The following is a 23,081-nucleotide window of genomic DNA, read 5'->3' as shown; positions in this document are numbered from 1 at the left end:
GTGAGCTCTCAACCTGGCCCTCCATCCGATTCCCAACAGCTCAGGCTGGGGGCTCTCGGAGCTCGTCCTGCCCTCACCACCTGACCATCAGGAGGTGGACAGGAGGTGAGGGCACAGGAGGTGGGGGGCTGCTGTCTTGGGGAGGAGTGGGGCAGCCTGTCAACACCCCGGGGTGGGACTGAGTGTCTGGGGCGTGAACACAGAAACGTTAGTGTCCCTGGGGAAGTCCCGGGGAAGGACACAGGTCCAGCCAGGGTCGGGCCCGGCACAGGTGCCGTCATGTGAGTTGGCCAAGCGGCTGCCTTTAAGGAATCTGGTTGACATGTCCTCGTCGGCATCTCCCTCTTCCAGGAGCCAGCAACTATCAGGTGGGGCTCTAAAGACGGGGGTCGCACAGTTTTCCTGAGCTGTGCTGCAGTCTGCATGATCCAGGGCCTCTCAAAAAATCCCTCAAACAGCAACTCATCTCAGTGGAGCAGGGACACGCCCAGGGCTCCCTGCCACACAGAGGACCGGGCACAGTCCACACTGGAACTTTCTACCCAGGATTGTGTAGAAAGCCATGCTCAGGTTCCCCTTTCTCCTCTCCTCCACCCAGAGACACAAGCATCTTTAACTTCAACACAGGCTATTTTTTTCGGTTAGTAGTGTCACTGCCCCGATGGCCTGACACCTTGCTTTTGAAGTCAGCAAACCACAGCAGAGCACAGTAGCAGCCCCAGGGAGCCCACCTTCTGGTACACTGGTCTTACTCAGGGATGGCCGATTCTGTACCATGTTCATGTCCACTCCCACGTGGCCCCTGGGGGTTGCAAGTGGCACCAGAGCCCCGTGTGCTTGAGAGGCAGAGAGGGGTGCTGGGAGGTGTGCGGGGAGAAGAGGCCAGCAAGCCTCCTCCCTCAGAGCACACACATCTCCTGCAGGCCACGGAGGACTCGAAATCACACTGGATCTTCTGGCATCTCTTTAGATGAATATCTTCCAAATCATCCTAGAACTACTACGTTGATATAAATAAGGACCATTATTAACACTTTGGTCTCGTTATATTCAGCCAACAAAAATAAATAACCCCGGCTGTTGAATGACTTAAGCCACCTTCTCAAACAGGGTAAAAGGTCTTACAAATCTCAAGAACTCCAAGATGTCTTTATTTATTTCAAATTCCAATAGAATGAATATGTTTTATCTAAATATTTTTATCACACAACTGAAACACTGAATTACTTTTTCAGAAATAGAGTTAAATACAGCAATCTAGTTACAAATTCTAATATAAAGAGTACAAAATATAATGTTATAAATCGTATTTTAAAAAAAGAAATACAAATTCTATGGTCTTTTGCATTTTACTGTCTCAAAGTACAGTTAGGAAGTTGATGAAGAATGGACGTTTCCCTTGCTGGGTGGCCCTGGGTGGGTCACTCCCCGGAGGCGAGTCAGGGCTCTGGAGTGTGTGGACCTCGGCAGACAAGGACCTCATCACTGCCCCAAGTCCTCACCTGCGATCTCTGTTTTTCTTGCTCAGTGAATAAAATATCTGCAAATTATAAGTCACTAAAGCTAAAAGCAGTAAAACACAAACGCTCCTTCAGATACTGTCCGGGCGGAAAGGGGGAAGCCCCGAGAGCAGCCTCCTGTCTGTCTAGGGGAGCCTCGGCTGGTCGGGTGGGCTCTCCATCTGGAGGGGTGCTGGAGAAGCCTCTGGCTGTAAATACAGGGGTGCTCTCCTCCCTACAGACAGGACTGCACCCACTCCCTTTGATCTGGCAGACACCCCAATCGCCCCATCAACTGCACTTGCTCTTCTGGTTGAAAGAACAGAAAATGACCAGAATCACCACCCGAGAGGCCCCAGAGAAACTGGGCTTGCCACCTGCTGCACCCTGAGAGGTGTGAGGCCCTGAGACCTCCATGTGCCTTATAGAGATGCCTGGGTCCCGCACCCAGCAGGGCGGCCCCAAGGCCAGGCAGAAGGTGCAGGGTAACAAGCCTGTTACAGCATCAGTGGGCCTCGTCCTACCAAGTGACCCCTGCAGCTCCCAGCTGCTGTTTCCTAGAGCACCTTACTTTTAAAAAACCAGTGTTTCCCTTGGGTTAAAAAATAAATAAGTAAATATCGGGGGCACATCTTAAAATATTTAATACTTTTTAGAACCAAAAAGGAAAAATCCACTTGGCTTCAAAATCTGTCTTGAGTTGACAAGGGTGAAATGCACCCACCTAAGATCACAACAAGCCTCTCTAGGAAGAAACGTGGACAGGTACAGCGGTCAATTCCCCAGAGAGACAATCAGCATCTGCACTGGGGAGGACTTAAATGTTCATTCTTTGAATTAAGGACTATGAGTGAATAACCTGAAGGATTTTTAGAAGCTCATCATTTGTGTGTTATGTGAATTCAGAGAGGAGGAGGAGATGTGAGCGAGGAGGAGGAAGGTGACAGGGAGAAGGTGGTGGGTAAAGCTGGTCAGGCAAGCAGAGCCAGGAAGCAGCAAGCACACGGGTCAGGGCAGGGTGGACAGCTGAACCCTTTGTTGTCCAAGCCACACGAGACCAATACTGTAAATCTGTTAGGACACAAGGAGACGGCAGACAGCAGAGGTAGTAGAGAGTTTAACAGTCAGAGGCGACTTAGAAGCGTAACGTGTGAGACCATCATTCAGAGAAGTGGATCAAAACACAGTGGCTAAATAAATAAGAAATCATAAATCATATTAAATACTATGGTTGAACTGACATCAACAAACTCACAAACCAATACAATACTGATGATCAGAGGAAGAAAGGAGCCAGCCCTCCAGGTGGTGGGGGACACAGTGGGGGCCAGGCAGAGGGCCTGGAGCCCGCCGTCCTCACACTGCTCTCCCAGGAGCCAGACTCAGAGGCCACCCTCCCACAGCGGGAAGGCTCACCCCTCTGCCCCCAGACCAACTGGGCAGGAGGTCGGGTGAATCTGCGCTTTCCCAGGTCGCTCTGAAACAGGAAGAATGCAGACGACACCTGTGTGTCACTTTGGGTACAGAAGGTCTTTTAATAACTAAAACACAGAGAACAGACAGGACCAGACCGCTAGTCCCTAAACGTCCCTGTCACCGTTTACTTTCAGCCAAGAAAATAAAAGCCAAGGAAACGCAGAAATGATCACTTTGGGGAAACTATCAAAATGATCAGACATAAACCAACAGAAGGGTGTTCTGACATCTTAGGTGGACAGAGGAAGGCACCTCAGCACCTCACTCCAAGTAACTTCCCAGAACACCCCACGATGTCGTGCGACGTGCGCGCGGACATTCCTAAGCACACCAAGACAGATCATTCCCATACATATCTGTGTAATATTATCAGGAAAAAATAAGTAAAAAAAAATAATATAGATAGATATACATAAGCTAGCAGTTACGTTGCATTGTCTGCAAGTGTGGCCGCCACCTCAACTGTCAAGTAATTTAAACTCAGTAACAAATAGAATCCAGACCCAAACATTAACTAACAATAACAATAAAATAATAATAATAATAATATAATAATCCAACAAATCATTAGAACAGGAAAGCACACTTTGGGAGTGTGTGTGTGTTTAAACAAAGTCTTTGTATCAGAAGCCCATTTTCTACAAAAACTGCACTAATCCATTACTGTATTAAGTAAACTGTTGCTCTCACCAGTATTAAAGGTTAGGATAATTTCTGTACATGTAAAATTATTGCTTTTTTTGAAAAATATATTTAGCATGCTCATTTTAATCCATTTCCTGCCTTTACAAAATTTCACAATTAAAAAAAACTAGTAAAGCTTTTGCAAAAAATTTCACAGAACATCTTCATTCAAGGCAGCAGTAACTTTTGATAATGCATAAAATCATATGTGCAAAAATCTGAAACTTTCAGAAATATTACCATCACACATAGTGTCACGGCAATAGGAAAAGAAAATATTTATATCTGTGAAATACGATTAAGATGCGTACACTGCATGGTCTAAGGTCCTCTGTCGCGGGCCGAACCCCCACCACCAACCCTCGCTGTGCACCACGAGGAAGAGGTATATAGAGCGTCTCCACCTGCAGTCTGGTGACCCCCACTGGCCGGGAGCCGTTCCTTGCCCTGTGGAGGTCACCAGGCCCAAGAGGAAAGACACCTACTTGCTGGGGTGGTGCAGGGGAGAGGTGGGGTGGGGAGCAGAAGGTCGCGGAGCCCGGCACCCTAGTGCTGAGGGCCCCCTCTGCTCAGGGGTTCTTCTGCCATTACTACAACAGGCCCAGACTGGGAGGACTCAGTGGCTAGGTAACTGGTTAAGACGTGCAGCCCTCCTCTGTGAGCAGTTTGCAGAATGTAGCCCTGTTACAAAAAGGTCCTGAGTTAAACAAAGAAGCCTGCTTGTCCTCGTGTCCCACTAGCTCTCCTTCCCAGAGCAGCGCGACCCCGTCCCGCGGACAGACGTGCTTCCTTCGCTGGACTTGCAGGAAGGTGGGCAGAGCGCGCTCGCAGGCAGGCATCCGCCTGCAGGTAGGGGCGGACCTCTGCGCGGTGGGGATCCTTCACCCCTTCTGCACCGCACCCGATCTCCACGGCACCTGAAGGCCACCTCCTTCCCGTGTTCTCTACTGTCCACACCCACTAAGACACGGAGAGGCAGTAGTATCGCTTCCTCGACCTCGGCTGCACCTCCACCCTGACACCACGCGACAGTCCCGCTGAGCTCTGGGCTCCAACTACAGTGCTTAGCTTCTCTGCTCCGTCCAACACACAAGTTTCTTTTTTTCCAGTGTCTCAATCTTGTCTCGGAGGCCGCGGACGTCTGGAGCCCCGCTGGAGCCCCGCTGGAGCCCGCGTGCCCGCTGCACCTCTGCTCGCCCAGCGGGCGGTGGCCGGAGGGCGGCAGAGGCGCGGCCTGCATGGGCTCCAGGCTGGGCGTCTTCGCTTCCTAAGCCTCAGCGGGGAGAGGCCTCGCCACCAGGCTCCGCTGCAGTGCAGTGGCTCCGGCCGAGGTGTCTGGTCGGGAGGCCTCCAGCTCCTCCTTGGATGGTCAGGGACGCAGCGGGGAGGCAGCCAGGACGTCTGGGAGGACACCGCCGAGGGCCGCCAGGGGGCGCGCGGGGCGCGGGCGTCCTAGGTTCCCTTCCTGAGGGGCAGGGTCTGCGCAGCGCCGGAGTGGGCGTGGTCTCCCCCCTGCAAGAGAAAAAGAGAACAGAGCGGCTCAGTTCCTCCTCCTCCCTCCTGGAGCCTTCTGGTTCAGGTTCACTCCCAGGCCACTCCCAGGCCAAAGCCCGACTGCAGCTCCAGACCCTTCCCAGCGATTCTGCCAGACTCACTGGACTCCTCCAGGGTTCGCACACACCGACTGCAGGAAGTGGTGAACCAACTGGCCCTGGAGAAGAGGCTGAAGGGGGCAGGAGGGGAGGTGGGGAGCCCTGGGAGGCAGCACTCCAGGGGGAATGACAGTCCCATGGCTCCGACTAGGCCATCCATACAGGTAGGTTTGTCAGAACCTGAGAGAGCTTTCACCAATTTCTGTAAATAATTACCATGTTGGAAAAATAGCAGTGGTATCCTAGGGTGAACCGCAAGGTAAAAGCAAGTGTGATTATGAGCCTGCAGCACTCACAAGTGACATCTGAAGTGCCACCATGTGAGTAGTGGCACTTGCCATCTCAGGACAAAGCAACATGGAGAGATTAATCTCACCACACCATAGTGACATCCAACTAAAACACTTACGAAGTGAAACAGACTGCTTGAAATTAACAGGCACACACACCACCACACTCACAGAAAGTTCCAGTCTCCAGTTATGCCAACGGAACCCTAGACATAAGGCAGCTCTGGCAGACATCACAAATTGAGTGCTCTTCTTGAGCTATCAGTTTCAGAAAACTGCTACTTAAAGCTGGTCTGCATTCATCACACCTGCCAGTTGACATACGGTGGAAGCCAGAAGATACTCAGCAAACACACGCGGGGTTGGGGTGGGGGCAGAGTGTGGATGGCAGTGCCTCTGAGGTATGGGAAGCAGAAATCAATGGGGACGTGATAAAACTCCCTCATGTAGCTCGTGAACTTCCTGCAGTGACTTTTGCACAGCAGTATCATGCTGGGAGAGATCTTGGGGGCTCGGTGGGACGTTCACCATCAGTAGGTCCCAGAAGGACCTATCAGGGCACATTCACAAAGAGAAGATGTATGTGGATGTACAGTGTCCTGTGTGTCTACACTTTGTACAGACTGCAGCCCTGGAGGCACTGGCCTTCAATCACCTTTGCACTGACCACAAAGACTTGCAGTGGACACAGTATCAGGTATGAACAATGAGCACCAACAACTCCCAACAGAGGATATGGAAGAGGGGGCTGGGGTGCTAAACTACAGGGCTCAGAAGTTTTAAAATGTTCATTTTAGGTCTGCAAAGCTTGGATAAACCCAAGAAGACTATTAAGTTGTGTCCATAAACCCAGATGCCCAGATCCTGTTTTCTCTTTATAATTGAAAAGATGCATTCCCATGCCTCATTTTAGAGTCATTTTAGACCACTGATCCACTGAGGCCACCATCTTATTATTCAATAAAGCAGTCTTGCAGGGTTCTTAATAAATGGAAGACAGAACAACAGAACCCCAGAAACACCTTCATGAAGTGGACACACTGTAACATTTTGACCACATGCAAGCTGCATTTTCCCCTGGGAGGGAAAATAATGGCACAGACCCTAGCTTCTCAGTGATGCTGACACTCTCCTTAGGGCTGCTCACGTTGCAGGACAGAGACTGACTTCTGAAACTCGTGAGGTCTGGTTCCCCCTCCTTTCCGAGGTGAGGGCACGGACATGCAGTCATGGGTATGTGCCAATGAAGTGTTGGCAAAGAAGCCCAATGTGCTCCAGCCACGCGTGGAGGTGCTCAGCCTCCAGGACAGGGCCTGTATCAGACAGGCAGATGGGATACCCAGGCTCAGGGACCAGCACGCAGCCCAGCTTGTGGACCAAGACCTTCCCCAACACACAGCCGGTCAGCAGGGGCTCGTGACAAGGTGCCAGTGCTGCCCATGACTTTTGGAAGCACATAGAGAAAATGAATAACTAGTCCTAAGATGCTCGTTTGGTTTTATGAATAAGAAAAATGTAAACAAATGACCTTCATTTTGAAATGTGATATATATGATGCTGAGAACCTAAAAGTGATACTAAAAATAGATCACATATATCTTCAAATACACCAACCTACCAGATTCTCAACCTGCAAAATTCTCAACCTACAAGATTCTCCATAACTTGCAGCATAATATCCATAGTTAAAAATGAGACAAGTTAGGTTGCCATTTATTTTTTCATTTGCTGTTATTTCGATTAATGGAATTATTACTCCAGCTTAACTATTTTAAAATAACACTTAGAATAATAAGAAATAAACTACTAATCATAGTATTTAAATTTTAGCAAGAAATTCAAACAAATCAAAATACCAGACTCAATGTTTCGATAGTCAATTTGGTCTTTTAAAACCCAAAATCAGTGGGATGAGAGGTTCATCTTTCTTGGTTTCAGAAAGTATTTTAATCCCTAATGTTTAAGGACAACATGATAATGTTAAAGAAATTCACTGCTGCAACAGTAAGCAAACCTCCCAGTTTTACTTGGGCATTCACAGGTTCAGAGCACCTCACCTCCTCTCATCAGGTCATTCAAAACATGTTCTTTCTAATGCATCCTGTGACCACACAATTGTGTGAAAACACGAAAAGCATCTTAAAGAGACAGTATGTATAAACACCTCCTCTCTGTGAGAATGTGGCTTCCAGGATTGGCTGTCCATGTGGACAGGTCTGTCTTCAACAAAAATATGAAAGGCACCCAGTGGACAAGGATATCCATCCACTGGTTTGGAGGAGCTGCCCACAGGTGCCCACAAACAAAGATGGCTCTTTGCTGCCAGTGCCTAAACACGTTTAAGTTTTTCTAGTTTCACACACACACACACACACACACACACACACACACACACAAATTCAAAAGAGTGAGATATCCAGGCAAGAGGTAGTGATCATGAGCTACCTCCTGGAAACCCTATCTTCAACTCCAGAGGCTAAACTGCCCATCCCACACCCTGCCCATCAGTGGGATTCACTGCCGCTCTGGGGAAGTCCAGGCCTGTCGTGGAAGAGACTCACATGGGACAGCTGCAGAAGAGAGACTGCTCCCAGACACACAGCAAAGGGCATTGTGTCATGTTTCCTCAAAGTTCATGTGTGCTGATAAGAACTTGGATTCCGGCCTGGGACTAGTGACATCAGTTCCATAGATTCACATGAAGCTCACTAGAGATCGGTGTGCTAGGATTTCTTAGAATTTTCTAATTCAGAAAACACTAACATGAAAAGTCGGGCAGTTTTCCGTGGCTGGACACCTAACACCCAACAACAGCCGTTCTCAACTGGGGGTCTTGTGAGAACCACAATTAGCAGCTGGATGCATGAATGGAAGACAGAAGACAAAACTCTTCCCAAGCTGGGTTTCCTTGTGTCCTGCCTTTACAAACAACTAGCAATCTTCTCTTAAATGAGGCACGTGCACACACAAGCCCAGGTGGCCCTGCGAAAGCAAGGACACCCAGCAGAGACCAGAGGCCCTGGGGGAGGTTCCTAGTACCTGCTGGTGGCTGTGCAGATGTGGCTTCCCATGTGCCTGCATGCATGTTGCTCACTGTGCTCCCTGGTTACTAGGAAAACAGCTCATTCCCAGAACAACTCGGGAGGAGACCTGGCTGGATGCATGCCTACGCCAGGTGCTGCACCTCTTCATTTACTGTGCCCAATAAGTGTGCCCTCACTGTTCCACAGAAAGGAAACCCAGGGGACATCAAGGTGAGAGGGCCGCTGTCCTAACACTTCACACCATTCAGGTCTCTGGATGGAAGTGGCTGACCCTGAATGAACTCAGTTCTGACAGCTATCCAGCAGAAAGAGGCTCATTAGAATCTTTCCTTTCCATCCAAACCAGTGCATCCCTGCCTGCTGGACATGCCCTTTTTTCTCATCCAAAAGCCACCTCAAACTTGACAATTACTCTGAAAATGGGTCCACCCTGCTTCTCCTTCCAGGCTCTGGAAGGGGCTGGCCCATGTAGCTGCCTCACTCAGAACGCTGAGTGGGCCCAATCGCTCTCCTTCCCTTGCAGCCAGGACCCCTGCACCCCACCTCCTCCCCAGTTTCTCTTGAATTTTCCCTCCTCCTCCAGCCCCCCAACTGGGCTGCCCAGTATCTCACTGGGCTCACCTCAAGAGTCTGCAAATGGCTGCCCGGCCCCCTGCCCAGAACCTCCACAAGTCCACAAGGCTGGGTCGGCAGATGTCAGCCCTCCACCCGTTGCTCTAGCATGGACACTCCGTGTCCCAGTGAGGACAGCCTTCTCCCTCACTTCTGCCCACTTGCTCACCCTCAGATAGCTCCTCCAACAGATCACACTCTTCCATTTCAGGTCTTTCACATTCTGGGCTCTCCTCTGGGAATGTCCACCCTCCACCCTTGTTGTGAGGCAATGCACCTGTGACCTTGTCTAAACCAAGCATGGGAGCTTAAGAATCACAGAAGCAGGAAAAGCAAAGCATCAGCCTCAGCTTGACCTGCAGTGGATACCCAGTAAACCCCGTTCACGGGGGAATACATGATGACCAGAAAACTCAATTTCCAAGGATTGTTTCGACTGGACAATTGAGCATCTATTATGTAAATGTAAAAGTGTATGTCATCTTGTGTCACAGCATACGATCACTACGTGAGTACGCAGCATCATGTGATCCAAAAGAAAGCCCCCATGATCTATAGCTTCATAAGCCCACAGGAAAAGAATTTGATTTAAGTATTAATTAATGTTAGTAGGGCACTCCAAGCCCAAAGAGGAAAGGCTGATGAGTATAAGGAGGCACATTCTACACATGAATAGCTACAAAAGCATTGGGGACATCTAGGACAGATCCTATGCCACACTGCAGTTGTAATTTCTGTAAATAATGAGAACTGCAGAGTGAGAAAGAAGAACCCTAACATTTAAACCTCTACCCACTACTGATGTGCTTTCCAATTATTCTGGCCCACAAGTCTCCATGGGAATTCTTAAAGACACAGTTCCAAAGTATCTCAAGGAAAATGGAGCTTTCTTACTGACCCAGAATGTTCAGCAATGGGTCAACAAAAGCACTGTCAAGGAAAGGAAAGACAGAGCTACCGCAAGAGGCCCTGACCTCGAATATGGGATCCAACCTAGGGGCTGGTCCTGAGAGGTGTGCTCACTGAGCCCAGACTGAACACCTCGGGCCCCTCTATTGTGGGAAAGAAAGCTGACCTGTGCGCAGGGCAGAGTCTGCAGTCAGAGTCTTCTTATCAGAGGGCAGGAACATTGCACAGAGAATGCACATGTGCAGACAAGACAAGGGGAGGTAAAAAAAAAAGGGATCGGAGCCCGAGAGCACCTGCCCTCTGCCTACCTGAGGTAACAGGAGACACCCGGGGCCCTGCCGACACTGTGGAGCAACCCTGGGGACCAGGCACACACAGGGCTCTGTCACTTTTCTATGCTCACCCACTGGCCCCTGTGTGAGAGCCACATACTGACAGAAGCACACAGGTGCATATGGGTGTACGCACAGGAGCACAAGCACACAGGCACACACAGAGATGCATACACACGGGGCACACACACAGGGGACACACATGGGTGCTCATGCACACAGTTGTACACAAATGTGTACACACAGGTACACGTACAAACAGGTGTGTACACATGGATGCACACACAGGTGAACACAGGCACACACGTATGCACACATGTGCCCATACACAGAGGCATACATGGGCCCACACGGGTGCTCACATACACGGACACGCACAGGTGCACACACACAGGTGTACACAGGCACACACATGGATGCACGCATACACAGGCACCCTAATGCACTGTTGCCATGCCAAGCAATGCCCACAGCACAAGAACCAAGGCACACAGTCCTGAAACACCACGCTCATCGTGCTAACCACAAACACTCCCTACAGAGAAGCACAAACGTGTTTGTAAAGGAGGCTAAATGTAATTCACTCTCAAGTGAACTCAGACTCCAGCCATTTGGGGAAAAATAGCGTGAATTTCTAGTGTTTTCCAAGATCCCCAGCACCACTGCTCCCCAGCACCATCGCCCCCCAGCCCTGTGCCCCTGACCTCTTGATGTTCACCCATCACCTGGGGACTGTCCAAGGGCGGGTTGTGAATGAGGCCAGCAGTACCACCACTCCCCTCGTGGAACACCCTTGGTGCTCTGGTGGTGTCCCATTAAGCACCTCCCAACACCACGCTGAAACCCAAACACTCAATTATGTGTAGGACCTACTTGTTTGGGAGCATCCGTGGAGGCGGAGTGAACTTCGGAACCTCGGGGACCGTCACACTCAAACACCACTGTGGAAACAAGGTGTCCGTTAGCAGATGGGCAAGCTTCCTGAGCATGCATGCTGACGAGCCCACTACAGATTTAGCACTCTCACAAAAAGACACCAGTGCCTAGCCTGTGGCAGGAAAATACCAATTTACCGTGACACTTACAGTAAGAGACTGTGATAATGGCTGCCTGGGGCCACTGCCCTCTTTAATTCAACTCTGCTAGAGAAGAAAGCCCTCACTGACAACGCTCATTACCAGTGTGTGTGAAGGGACCCTCTTCCTGCATTACTGAACATCTGGCCCACATCACTTTGCATCAGGCTGCTTACGGGTGCGCCCTTCTCACTCCTGATGAAGCACGCCAACCCCATCTCTCTAAGGCTCCTGCTCTGTCTTGACACTGTCTACTGCCCCGTCAGGTCTCCCTGCAGAGGGCTGAGGGCTCTGCAGGACACCACTGACCAACCAGAGGATTCTGGGCCTATCCACGGTCCAGCCAGTCTGGCCACGGCTGGCCCTGTTTGGGCTGGAAGGGCACTCCGATTTCCATTTGTGCTGAGGACAATGTGATTATCAGCATATGCGTTTCTGAAGCATCTACTCTGATTAAAAGAGAACATTTCAAACAGCCTTATCTCAAGTGAAACCACATGCAACTTGGGATGAAAGAAAGAGGGAGATCCTTTAGGTGCTGAACAGAGGAGCTCGCACTGCAGTCTACACTTGCGCACATGTGGACGCGGCCCCCACACCATGCTGCCCGGGGACGGTGGTACCTGTGTGTGCCCGCACATGGGCCCTGAGGTGGCTTGGCTGGTGGAAGCTCTTCCCGCATTCGACACACACGAAGTCTCCTGGGCGAGCCTGTGTCCGCAGTGTCCCTGCTGTGGCATGGCGTGGCGTGGCGTGGCACATTTGGTGTGGTTGGCATGGAGGTGAGGAGTCGGGAGGGTAGGAAGAGGGGGGAAGAGGAAAACATCATTAGTCTGTCTAACACATCAGCGTGGGAGGCCACCTCCAGGCCCTGGTGACAACTGCCAGCCTTCATCTCAGCTCGGCTGACAGACCAGGCATGCTCAGGACTGCAGGGTGCATAAATTACAGGGAATTAAAAACTGCTTCCAGGACAGGATGGGGACCAGGAGGCACCACTGGGCTGCTGGGCTGTGGTGGGCGTGTGGCTCTGAGCAGCTGGATGCACGGCCACCACCACTCAGCTGTCAAGCGGCATGTCTGTTGGGCAAATGAGAGTGACAGGGCGTGACAGAGGTGATGCATACAGACAACAGGAAGTGGCCAGGACCAGAGCCCAGCAGTGCCCCTGGCTCCTGCCTGAGTGAGCACGGCCCTTGGCAGCCAGACCCCTACTCTCCTTCCTGGCTGCCCCAGCAGAGAGGGGACAAATGGGACCCCCCAAGCCAGCCAGCAAGAGGTGGCAGCTCCTGGCAAGCACGGTGGTGGCCCAGGAGCTTTGGTGAAAGGTAACAAGACCCAGCTGTCCTGGAAGATCACTGACTACGCTGGACCTGAGCCCTGGGCTTGTGTTTCCTCAGGTCCAAAGAGACTCCACTGGCTTTTGGAGGAAAGGAAAGGGCCGGGGTTTGCTCTCTCTGCCCCTTTCCTGCCCTGCTCTTGCTGTGGAAAAGCCTGCTTTCCATGTAACAGCAGCTCCAAAGAATCTGCCCTCTGCCTCTGGGTGCCCATGGGAACTCAACTCCAGGGAGGGGACACCAACTAGAAAGTCAGGCCTGTAGCAACAAATTCTTAAAAGGACCATCATTTAGTGAGCATTTCTGCCTTAAAGTCTGACGTTTGACTATGAAAGCTAATGCAAGGAAGACGAAGACCCACAGTGAAGCCGGCTGTAAGGCCCGTGTTCAACCTGCTTTTCCTGCCCCAATTCAGAGTGGCTCCACAGATCAAAAAACAGCCTAAAGTCACCTTAGGCAACATAACACTGGGGAACTAGGAACACAGTATACAGATGTCAAGGTAGATCTTGTCCAATTTTTTTTTTTATATTTTTTAAGTTGTCAATGGATCTTTATTTATTTTTATGTGGTGCTGAGAATCGAACCCAGTGCCTCACATGTGCTAGGCCAGCGCTCTGTCACTGAGCCTCAAGCCCAGCCTTGTCCAGTTTATTATTTGACAGATCATGAGAAAGATTTTTAGAGAAATCTGAGAACTTGCCCACAAAGCCCAAGGCATCTCTCTGCCTTGCTCAGGAACAGAGAAAGCCCAGGGAGAGAACTTCTATCCAGTACTCATCTACAGCCCCAGGCCACTGTCCAGCATGGACAGGAGCCTGCTCATGATAGAAGGACGGTGGCGGTTCAGGCGGGAGCCACCCAGGTGTCCTGGGCACCCATGATGCTACTGCTTCACGGTCCCGATTCTAAGGCTTTTGGTCTGGACAATGGTTTGTTGCGTATAACCCCCAAAACACAGGCAGCCAAAGCAAAAATGCACAAATGGGACTGCATCTAACTAGAAACCCAGAAAGCAAGCCAGGGAAACCAAGGGGGTGGCAGCCCAGGAACCGAGAAAAGCAGCAGACCCTGTGTCTGCAAAGGGTTCATGCCTAAAACACACGAACCAACGCTGCCCTTCCCCTGCCAGTGCTGGAGCAAACCCAGGTCCGCATGCGCACTGGCCAGGTGTTCAGCCTCTGAGCTGCATCCCCCGCCCCGAGGAAGCTTCCGGGATTGCCCATCCTCTGTGGGGCACACTCGGCCTGCCCAGTACTGACTGACGCTCAGCTGCTCAGGAGTGCTGGCCTTCCCCTTGTTCCTGTTTAGGAAAGCTCCACCAGAGAACCACTGCGCTCCCACCCAGCTTCTCCGTCTGCACTCTGCAGCCAGCACCCTGATCCTGTGGGTTTTCCTCGGTACAGTCTGGACAACGTCTAAGGGCAGGATCCAGCGACGAGCTGCACACAACCTACGGATGAGCAGACACCAACACCCACGACATCCAACATGGCGACATCATCATTTTCTACATAACTATTTTAACTGGAAATGACTTCTTAATCAGCAACAGGAAAATCAGTGCTTCCACAGCCCACCTGAACTTCGTGAAAAAGCACGTGTGCGTGAGCACGCCCACCACTGATCTGCCGTGCATCTCCCAGAGCACCTTCTCTCCACTCCTGAAGGACGGGTGCTTGTCCTCTGTGGATAATGACATCATGCTAAGCCTGGGCCAAAACAGTGAGCTCATCCAAAAGGTCAGCCACTTCACCTGAACTGATGACTGGCAGGTGAGCAGTCTGAGCACGCTGACCCACAGAAGGTGACCTGGAGAGTGAAGAGAAGGCCCAAGCCAGCCTCGGGCACACACGGCCTCATCACATGGCTTCTATCACAGGCAACACGCCCGCACGGGGAGACCAGCAAGTCTCCACATGCAGAGTTGGAACTTGCTCAGGGAGCACACACGATCGTCATGCTAATGTGTACTTGGTATGAGCGATTTTTTGAGAGTTATAATAAGAAAGACCTTCCGTGTTATTTTATTTTGAATCATCATTCCATTATCTTCACATTTCTGCTCTGAAATCCACATTATCATACAACACAGGCAGGCCCTGCGGTCTGGAGAGACACAGGTGGCTTGGTATTTTACTACTCCTGCATCAATGAACCACTTGTGCTACAGTCATGTTTCTAGACTTGGTGGTCACACTGCAGCAGATCTCAGAAAATGCAGAGGCTTTTACACTTCATGTTTCCAAGAAGACAGGGACAGTCATTTCTTTCCTCTTGTGCTGGGGCCCCCAGATGACTCAATCCTACAGAAGCATCATCAGGGAAAACCATGCAGAACTCCTCTGAGAAGCTGCTTCCTAACCATCATGGTGGCTGAGGAGCATCACGGTGCATTCTCTGCACACAGGGGACCCACCCCGTGGCACAACCACGCATGGCGTCCTCAGCCATGTCACACACAGCGGTGGCATCTACCCTGCCTGCAGGTGCTGCCATGGCTGTGCGTCCAGTGGGTGCCCCCTACAGAGAAGCTGTGGACTTCACACCTGTAGGAGACACACAGCAAACGCATCGGGGGATGAGAGAAGAGTCAGAAAGTATTGGCACCCCCAGGCTGTAAACCAGAATGACTCGCTGACTAGGGAGGAAGGAGATCACGTCCCGATACGACTCAAAACCACCCTCATTCTCCCACCTCCACCCACGCACACACAGGCCTTGCTTCTGAGCAGAAGCAGGTGGAAAGCAGAACCTCAGGTGTGTTCAGTGTTGGGTGGCACGTCCATGGTGCAGCTGTTCTGCACCTGAGACCCCACGGCAGACGCAGAGGCCAGCAGGAAGCGTCGCACTCTGCTCACCTCTCAGGGGTCAGACGCACCAAGCCTGCCAGGCTTCCCTCCGGCATGCACATTACACGCTTTAGAAACTGTTAACAAACAAGGAGAAACAAAAGGTCCAGCCCCAGAGGGCGCACTGCTCAAGGAAAAATGTTCACTCTGGAAGGGACAGAGCAGGCCAAGGGCCCAGAGGACTGTCACGGAGAGCTCCGATCCGCTTGCCAGCAGCCCAAGGAATGTGGCACCACTGGAGAAAGCAGAGCTCAAGTCCCCAGGGCGGCCAGTCCTTCCACAGGGCACTTGACCTAAAGCTGGCCGGCACTTCAAAGCACACTGATAGAGACCTGGGCGAGCTCATCTCAGCCCCTTCTACAAAGCTGGGAGGTAGAATACTAAAAATGCGCTAGTTAATACGTGTATTTAAGCCCAAAAATTCTAAAACATTTTTCCTTAAGAAACCCAAATCATCCCAGAGGTTCAGGAGGCTGAGGCAGGAGGATCACGAGTTCAAAGCCAGCCTCAGCAATTCAGCAAGGCCCTAAGCAACTTAGTGAGATCCTATCCCTAACTGAAATATAAGCGAGGATTAGGGATATGGCTCAGTGGTTAACCAGGAGTGGGTTCAATGTCCAGTACCAAAACTTTAAGGAAAAAAAAAAAAAATCAGAATGAACTTGAGGACCATAAACCTGCAGGTTTATTCCTGTGTTTCAATGTATACATTAGAAGAATAAATAATCTAAAAACACATTTGCTCTATGGACTACTGAGTATTTTTCACATTGCAAAGATCAATATTCAACCTCTTTCTTAAAAAAAAAAAAGTCCTTAAAACCATTCATTTTTTTTTTTTAACTTTTAAGGAAAACATTTGTTGCTACTCATACTTCAAATTCTGTCATCTGAAGATCTCAAACCTTAACTTCAGTTCTATGAGAACAACAGGTCTTTCCCTGGCTCCGGGGAGCTCCAGGGCCTTTTAATACTTGACCCTAGCCCCCCAGCCGTCAGCTCCTTAAACGAGGAGTGTGGCTGGCTAAGAGAAAGTGGTCAAGACCCAGCACAGACACCCAGCTCAGCGGAGGAAGAGGAGGACGGGGTGAGGAGCCGCCAAGACGCCGTACCAGCAAGGCAGCCCTCTCCCCTGTGCCAAAGGCTCCTCTTCAGAGGAAACTCATACCCTCAAAACCACGGGTGGCCTGCACCCAAGGCCAGCCACACACCAGCACTGCCCCAATAGCAGCCATCTACAAGACCACACGGGACTGACCCCAGTCACCTAACTGCACCCGGAAAAGGACAGTGCTAGCCGCGGCCCTCTGCTAGCAGGGTCAGCATGGCAGGCCTCAGGCCCTGTGTGCCTGGAGCCTCAGTCTCATCTGGAGTATCGGACAGGCACAGTGGCCAGTCTCCAAGGCCCTCACTGCAGACCCCAGGAGTGGAGAGCGCTTCAGACTTCTCCCCTGGAGAAACACTTTGGGGGCCCTCCTCAGAGGGCAGGCAGACTCAGTGTCACTCCACTCCAGAAGGGCAACCCAGATCAGGGAGGCACACAGCTCCACGCACAGGGTGCCCGGCAGGTGAGCCCACGTTCCTGCCAGCACCCCTGCCCACTTGCATGGCCATGCCAAGGCCTGGGAGGCCTCTCGGCAGGTCCCCTAAGCCCAGGGCCTGGCCCCAACGGTGCTTCTGACTTCCAAGAATCTGAGGCACTGGATCCATTTAAAAAACTGACCGACTTTAAGAAACTGCAGGTCAAGACAGACATTCTGTTCCAAGAAGCACTGGCACAACCCTGGTAATAAACGGGGAGACAGCGCTACATCAGGCTTATCCGCTTTGTTTCAATAGGGTCTAGATTTCCTGGTGTTCTGGATGGTCAGTTAGAGTGACCTCTGATTCACACTCAAGAGCAAGAGTATCATATCCAACGGGGCATGAGGAAAACTGCTGGTCAGTACTGGCCAAGTAACCTAATCTGAAATCCCAGAATCTGAAATGCTCCAAAATTCAAAATACTTTGATTCACATGATACTACAAGAAGAAAACTCCACAACTGAGCCCTGATGGGTCAAAGTACACAAACGTCGTTTCATGTACAAACTTATTAAAGTCACTATGTAAAATTACCTTCAGAGTCTGGGCATAACGTACACATGAACCTTCATGAATTTTGTCTTTATATTTGGATCCCATTCCCAAGATTTCTCATTATACATATGAAAAGATTCCAAAATCCAAACAAATCCAAATCCAAAACCCTTCTGGTCCCAAGAGAGGCTCAGTCAGCAACTCCGTATGCTCTCCACAGAGGTCCCAGGGCCACCGGACCGGGGACGGGGAACACGGGCTCAGGAGCGGCAGAGCAGCCAGTTCTGGGGTCCTACAGCTCATGGGCCACTGCTCTTGGAGGGCTGCTCAGATGTTCTGAAGTTAACGTGTAAGACTCAATGGCCACTTCAAATGGACATCCTCCTTTGAGAAACAAGGACAACCAACTTCTACCAAGGCTTTGTTTAAGATGACAAAAAGGGGGGCGGGTAGTCCTCTGGTCAGCCTGCTCCTTCAGATTTCAATGTGGAGCAAGGGGCCGGGTTTCCAAACTCAGCAGGGAGGCTGGTTCACCCACCGCGGGCCTGGCACAGTCTCCACAGGGTCACCCTGGAACTGGGGGAGCTGCTCCCATCCTCCCGGCTGGCCAGGGCCAGGAGGACAGCATGCCATGTGATGGCACACCTGCAAACCTTCCTGGGGGCTCCTGGGTATCCAGGGAAGAGGGAGCCCACAAGTCTTACCTCTGTGCTCCGGCCCAGGGCTGCTGATGCCCCAGCCCTGGTAGAGCGTAGCAAAGTCCTTTGGAATGTACGTCTTAAAGATGTTGAGGATGTCCAAACGCTTCTCGTGGCCCTCGGCTGCGGACTCCTGTTTGGTGGAGTGCGAGACAAGGGGCGCCCCGGCCATTCCTGGCTGGGCCTGCAACGCTGCGTCCCCTCTGGATCCTGCAGCACCGGTGGCCAGAGTCCTCGGCTCCTGGGCCGCCTTTGAGGGGGGCTCACGGGGAGGTAGTGGAGGGCCCCCTTCACCTTTCACAGGAGGTGGGCCCTGAGGGCTGAATTTGGCTTTCAGGGAGTCAGGGGCACTGTGCTTATTTGAAGGGGCATAGCCAGCCCCCATCGAGGGTGCTCCGTACTTCTCCACGGGCTTGCTGTTGGCCAGTGGCTGGGCACCCACCCGGGTTATGACAGAGGGCGTGGGGGTGGCACTTCTGCCGAGGCCCCCACTGCCCAGGACAGACGCTGGCTTGGAGCTGGCCTCCGGCCTGGGTTTGGCTGGGGGCCCCTGCCCTGCAGCACTGGGAGGCTCCTGGCTGTGGCCTGGCTTGGCCTGCCGATACCCATCAGGACCAGATGCCCACAGTGCACAGGGGCTCCCGGAATGGCTCTCCTTATTCTTAGGCATGCTAGCGGCTTTCATGGTGGCCCCCAGGGGAGAAGAGCTGCCTTTGGGTCCTGGCGCACCCCCTGGCACCTGAGTGCGGGTGAAACGAGCAAGGAGCAGGGGCTGGCACTCCTTGCCCCCAAGGGCGGGTGGAGGGCCCGTGCGTCCGCTCCGGGCCAGGAAGACCAAGTGGTTTCTGATGCTCTTGTGGCCACTGGGCTGCGTCCACTGGGGGGCCATGGCGTTGTAGCTGACCCTGTGCCAGATACGCTTATGCATCCACAGAACCTCCGGGTAGTAGGTCTTGTGGCTGCAGTAAGGACATGGGTGAGTGACCAAAGCAGCTTGCAGGGAGGGGACCGCTTCCTTACTGCCAGGTTCATCCCGGGTGGACCTCATGCTCAAATCCAGTGGGATCAGGTCTGCAGAGGGCGCCCTTTTTCCTCCCCCAGAATGCTCTTTATTGTGCAAATCAGACAGCTTTTCTTTAGGGTGGCCAGCATGGCTCTCCAGTGCAGGCTGCAAGTCAGTTCCTTCCATAACTGAAGGGAAATCCACACCGTCGCCAGAGCTGGGCGCCTCCTGCTTGGGGTGAAATGCTGGCATCTTTAAGTCAATAGAATATCTATGTTGTTCAGGGCGTTTGGAAGTCTCTCTGCTACTGCCTTCAAGTATGGACACAGAAGCTGCAACCCCCGCCTGGCACTCACTGGCGGCTTTTTCTGGCGGGTTATTTCCAGGTTTGTGACTCTGGTCTCCGTTGGAGAGCACAGTCGATGCTACCTCTTCGGAAGAGCAGCAGCGCCGCGGCTGTCCCCCTGGAGGATGCAAAACGTGAAAGGGGAGGTTACCATTTCCAGTCAGAACACAGCAAGACAGGAATCCAACAGTGGCCCTGGTGCAGCGAAGACGCCTGTGGCCGCAGAGAAGGCTCCTGCTCCGGACCTGCACCCAGGACTTCTGCAGGAGCCCACCAAGCAGCAGGCGGTACTGTGCCATGCAGGGCTTCTCTCCTTAGCAGCTGGGTCCCCAGCCACGTGCACCTATCTCCACTGTTACTAGTCAACTGACAGTGACATTTCACTCAACGTGCCCCACGTGTGCAGCGTTGGGGAGAGAACTCAATCACCTATAACCACACAATACGTCTGTGGCTTTCAGCCACTGTTCCACCAGGGCTCCCGTGGACTCCGGGCTAAGAACACCGGAGCAGTCAGTCGCAGGCCCTAGGCACACAGAGGGCTGACAGTGGCTCAGTCCCTCTGCAGGACCCAGGGCCTGCCCCAAACTGCAGCTTAATCCAGCAGAAGCCCAACCCAAGAAATTCCCCGTGAAGGCAATTTCCAAGTCCTAACCTGGATGCCACCTTCCCTTCAGAGGCTTGTGAGTGAAGAGGTGGCCATTCTATCCTTGTCTGCCTGGTCACCCAGGGGTCATCCACCCCAAGGAAGCCATGCATGCCCTGGGTGCAGCGCTGAGCTGGGAGCTCCTGAAGCCGGGCCCGAGAGCTGGGGCGAGCATGCCTGGGGAGAACACAGCCCTCAGCTCATCCAGGAAGACACCACACGTGAGCAGGAAGCCTGTCCTACGCCTGCCCTGGATTTATTTACACCTAGAAATTTCACAAGAGGGACACCATTCTGGACCTGGTGAAGCTTCCTGAACTGCAGAAGGTGGGATTCTTCATCACCAAAAGCCCACAGCGGCCCTTCCTCCCCCAGCCATGTTGCTCAGGAGAGGATTAAAACCTTAGGTGTCTGTTTCTGAGAAGCTCTGATGACAGTGGTTTTTAAATAATATCTTTGAGATTTTGACATTCTGTGGAATGTAGGCATCTACTCACCCAGAATGTTCCTTTAAAACGTTCTGGGTGTATTTTTGTAGGCAAGACTCAGAAACTCAACCTTATTAGTACAACGATCTATCCAAAGGCTCCCAGTCAGGGTAGGAACACCCACTGCAAGAGGCACTAGCCCAGAGGGAAAGGGGACAAATGCCCCTTTCCACCTACAGCAGCTGGTGAGCCGCACTCACAAGCCCTTTTAAAGGATTATGCCCATGTAAAAAGGTGTCTAGGATGTGGTGACCAGCAAAAGTAAGCCGTCTGCCTCTCGTCACCCCAGAGGGCTGGCATTGGCACAGGGCCAGGTCTGCTCATCTGTTGTGGGTAGAAGCAGCCACTGCTCAGACAGGAAAAGGACCAGGCGCTTCTTGAGGAACAGGGCCCTTCACTTGGACTTCAACAGGAAAGGAGGTCTCGCTCGTGCTGAGCTCAGGGATGCTCAGAGCACGCGAAGTCATCACTAAGCGCTCACAGGGAGGAACATGCGGTGGGTGGGTCCCCGTATTAAAAGGACTGAGAATTTATGAAAACACAGGCCAAAGGCCACCAGTTGGTTCCTGAGTGGAAACACAAGGCTGTGAAATCCGACGCTGCACATGTGGGGCCTTCTGAGCACAACGGTCAGAGTCACCCGAGTTCACGCTCCAGTGAACACCATAAAACATTACCCAGAACTTCTAGTACCTCTGACCAAGAAACTAAGTAATAAATAACCCTAAGCAAAGAATATAACCCCAAATCCGTAAAGTAACTGATGGGAGGAAACTGACAAAATGCCTCAAAGGAATATCCACCGGACGTGGGCGGAGCGCCTGACCCACGTGGACCCCAGGAGGCCGGGAGAGGCCTGTGGCCTCCTTCAACCTGGCTCCTGGACCCAGCAGTAACCCAGGAGGGTGACGACTCCTGCTCCCTCGTGTGAGGTCTTAAAACGAGAGCACCGATCAGGCTTTGGCAGGCCTGGCCCACCTTCTACGGGCAGCTTCACAGCAAAACCCAGAAGCCCTCGAGGTTCAGAGACTTGCTTGTTTGAGGTCTCTGAGAGGCACCTTAAAAATGCAGAAACACCCAAGGGCCTTTGCAGAAATCACCCCGTCCCCTGTATGGCTTTACTGCGGTGGAACCCACGTATTGAAGCACTTGCCATCTGAGCGAGGCTGATGTCCAGCCTCCACGACCGCTGGGAGCTGCTGTCAGGACAGTGCTGGGCTCTCTGCATCTGTCAGCAATGCGTTCTGCATGGCCTCTGACACTTAAAGCCCTCCCCAGGGATGCGCTGCTGCTGAGACTCGGCTGTGCCTCAAGGCTGGGGGGGCCAGGTCTGGGCTTCTCAGCCTCCCACATGTGTGCACCCTCCCACATGTGTGCACTCTCTAGGACGCTGCCCCACGCTGTCACCCCAGACACTCCCCTTTCCAGCCTCCTCCAGAGTATCTGGTGGGGGTTCTCCCACTCTGCTCCTGCCATCGTCCCAAGCAGCTGGGCATCCCCATGCGTGACACCACATACGCTTAATTCCACAGAAGGCGTCTTCTGCCATCCAGCCTCTCTGAAGGTCCCACGTGGAACGGGGGTCTCAGTGCTTTGCCCTGTGGGGCATGGAGGTGGGGCCTGTCTGCAGCCAGAGGCTGTACCCTGAGCTCCTGAAGTCCATGTCACAGGGAGGGAGAAGTGACAAGAGAGCAGGTGGCTGCCAACACTGCCTCCCTAGGGCCTCCCTGAAGGTCTCAGGTGGCGAGGGAGACAGCAAGCGGGGAGGGAATGGCACCGCGGCTCTTCAGGTTGAGACTGGGAAGAAGACGAGGTTCACCATGGAGAGACCATGGCAGTGGGGACACAGCTGCTCCCTGACAGAAAGGGCTCCACCAGATGGCCGTGAACAGACCCTGTCCCTGACACTGTACAGTCACCTGGGAGGCCGTTACTTGGCTCTGCATCCTTTAACTTCGTCACGATAATCTCCTTTCTAAAAGAGGAGGCCCCGACTTAAACATCCTCCAGTTTCAGTGTCTCACTGTGACAGTCTCACTGTGAGCAACAGTCTCACT

General features: G+C 52.3%; 1 protein-coding gene across 2 annotated transcripts in view; it reads right to left on the bottom strand.

Annotated features, from left to right (window-relative positions):
* Positions 1-1,306: 1,306 nt before the first annotated feature.
* Znf516 (zinc finger protein 516) overlaps positions 1,307-23,081 on the bottom strand; it is a 59,913-nt gene continuing 38,138 nt past the window's right edge. The window contains exons 2-5 of one of the 2 annotated variants that reach the window (XM_076837006.2): positions 18,548-20,008; positions 12,198-12,305; positions 11,372-11,439; positions 1,307-5,171 (exon numbers count right to left, since the gene is read on the bottom strand). In XM_076837006.2, the coding sequence (XP_076693121.2) occupies positions 5,112-5,171; positions 11,372-11,439; positions 12,198-12,305; positions 18,548-20,008 (1,697 nt within the window). In that variant the 3' untranslated portion in view covers positions 1,307-5,111. The remainder of the gene's footprint in view (positions 5,172-11,371; positions 11,440-12,197; positions 12,306-18,547; positions 20,009-23,081) is intronic. The other variant, XM_076837007.2, reaches the window with a different exon arrangement.

This window comes from Callospermophilus lateralis, chromosome 17 (genome assembly GCF_048772815.1).
Source record: "Callospermophilus lateralis isolate mCalLat2 chromosome 17, mCalLat2.hap1, whole genome shotgun sequence".
Taxonomy (NCBI): domain Eukaryota; kingdom Metazoa; phylum Chordata; class Mammalia; order Rodentia; family Sciuridae; genus Callospermophilus; species Callospermophilus lateralis.
This window is presented reverse-complemented; position numbering and strand designations above follow the sequence as displayed.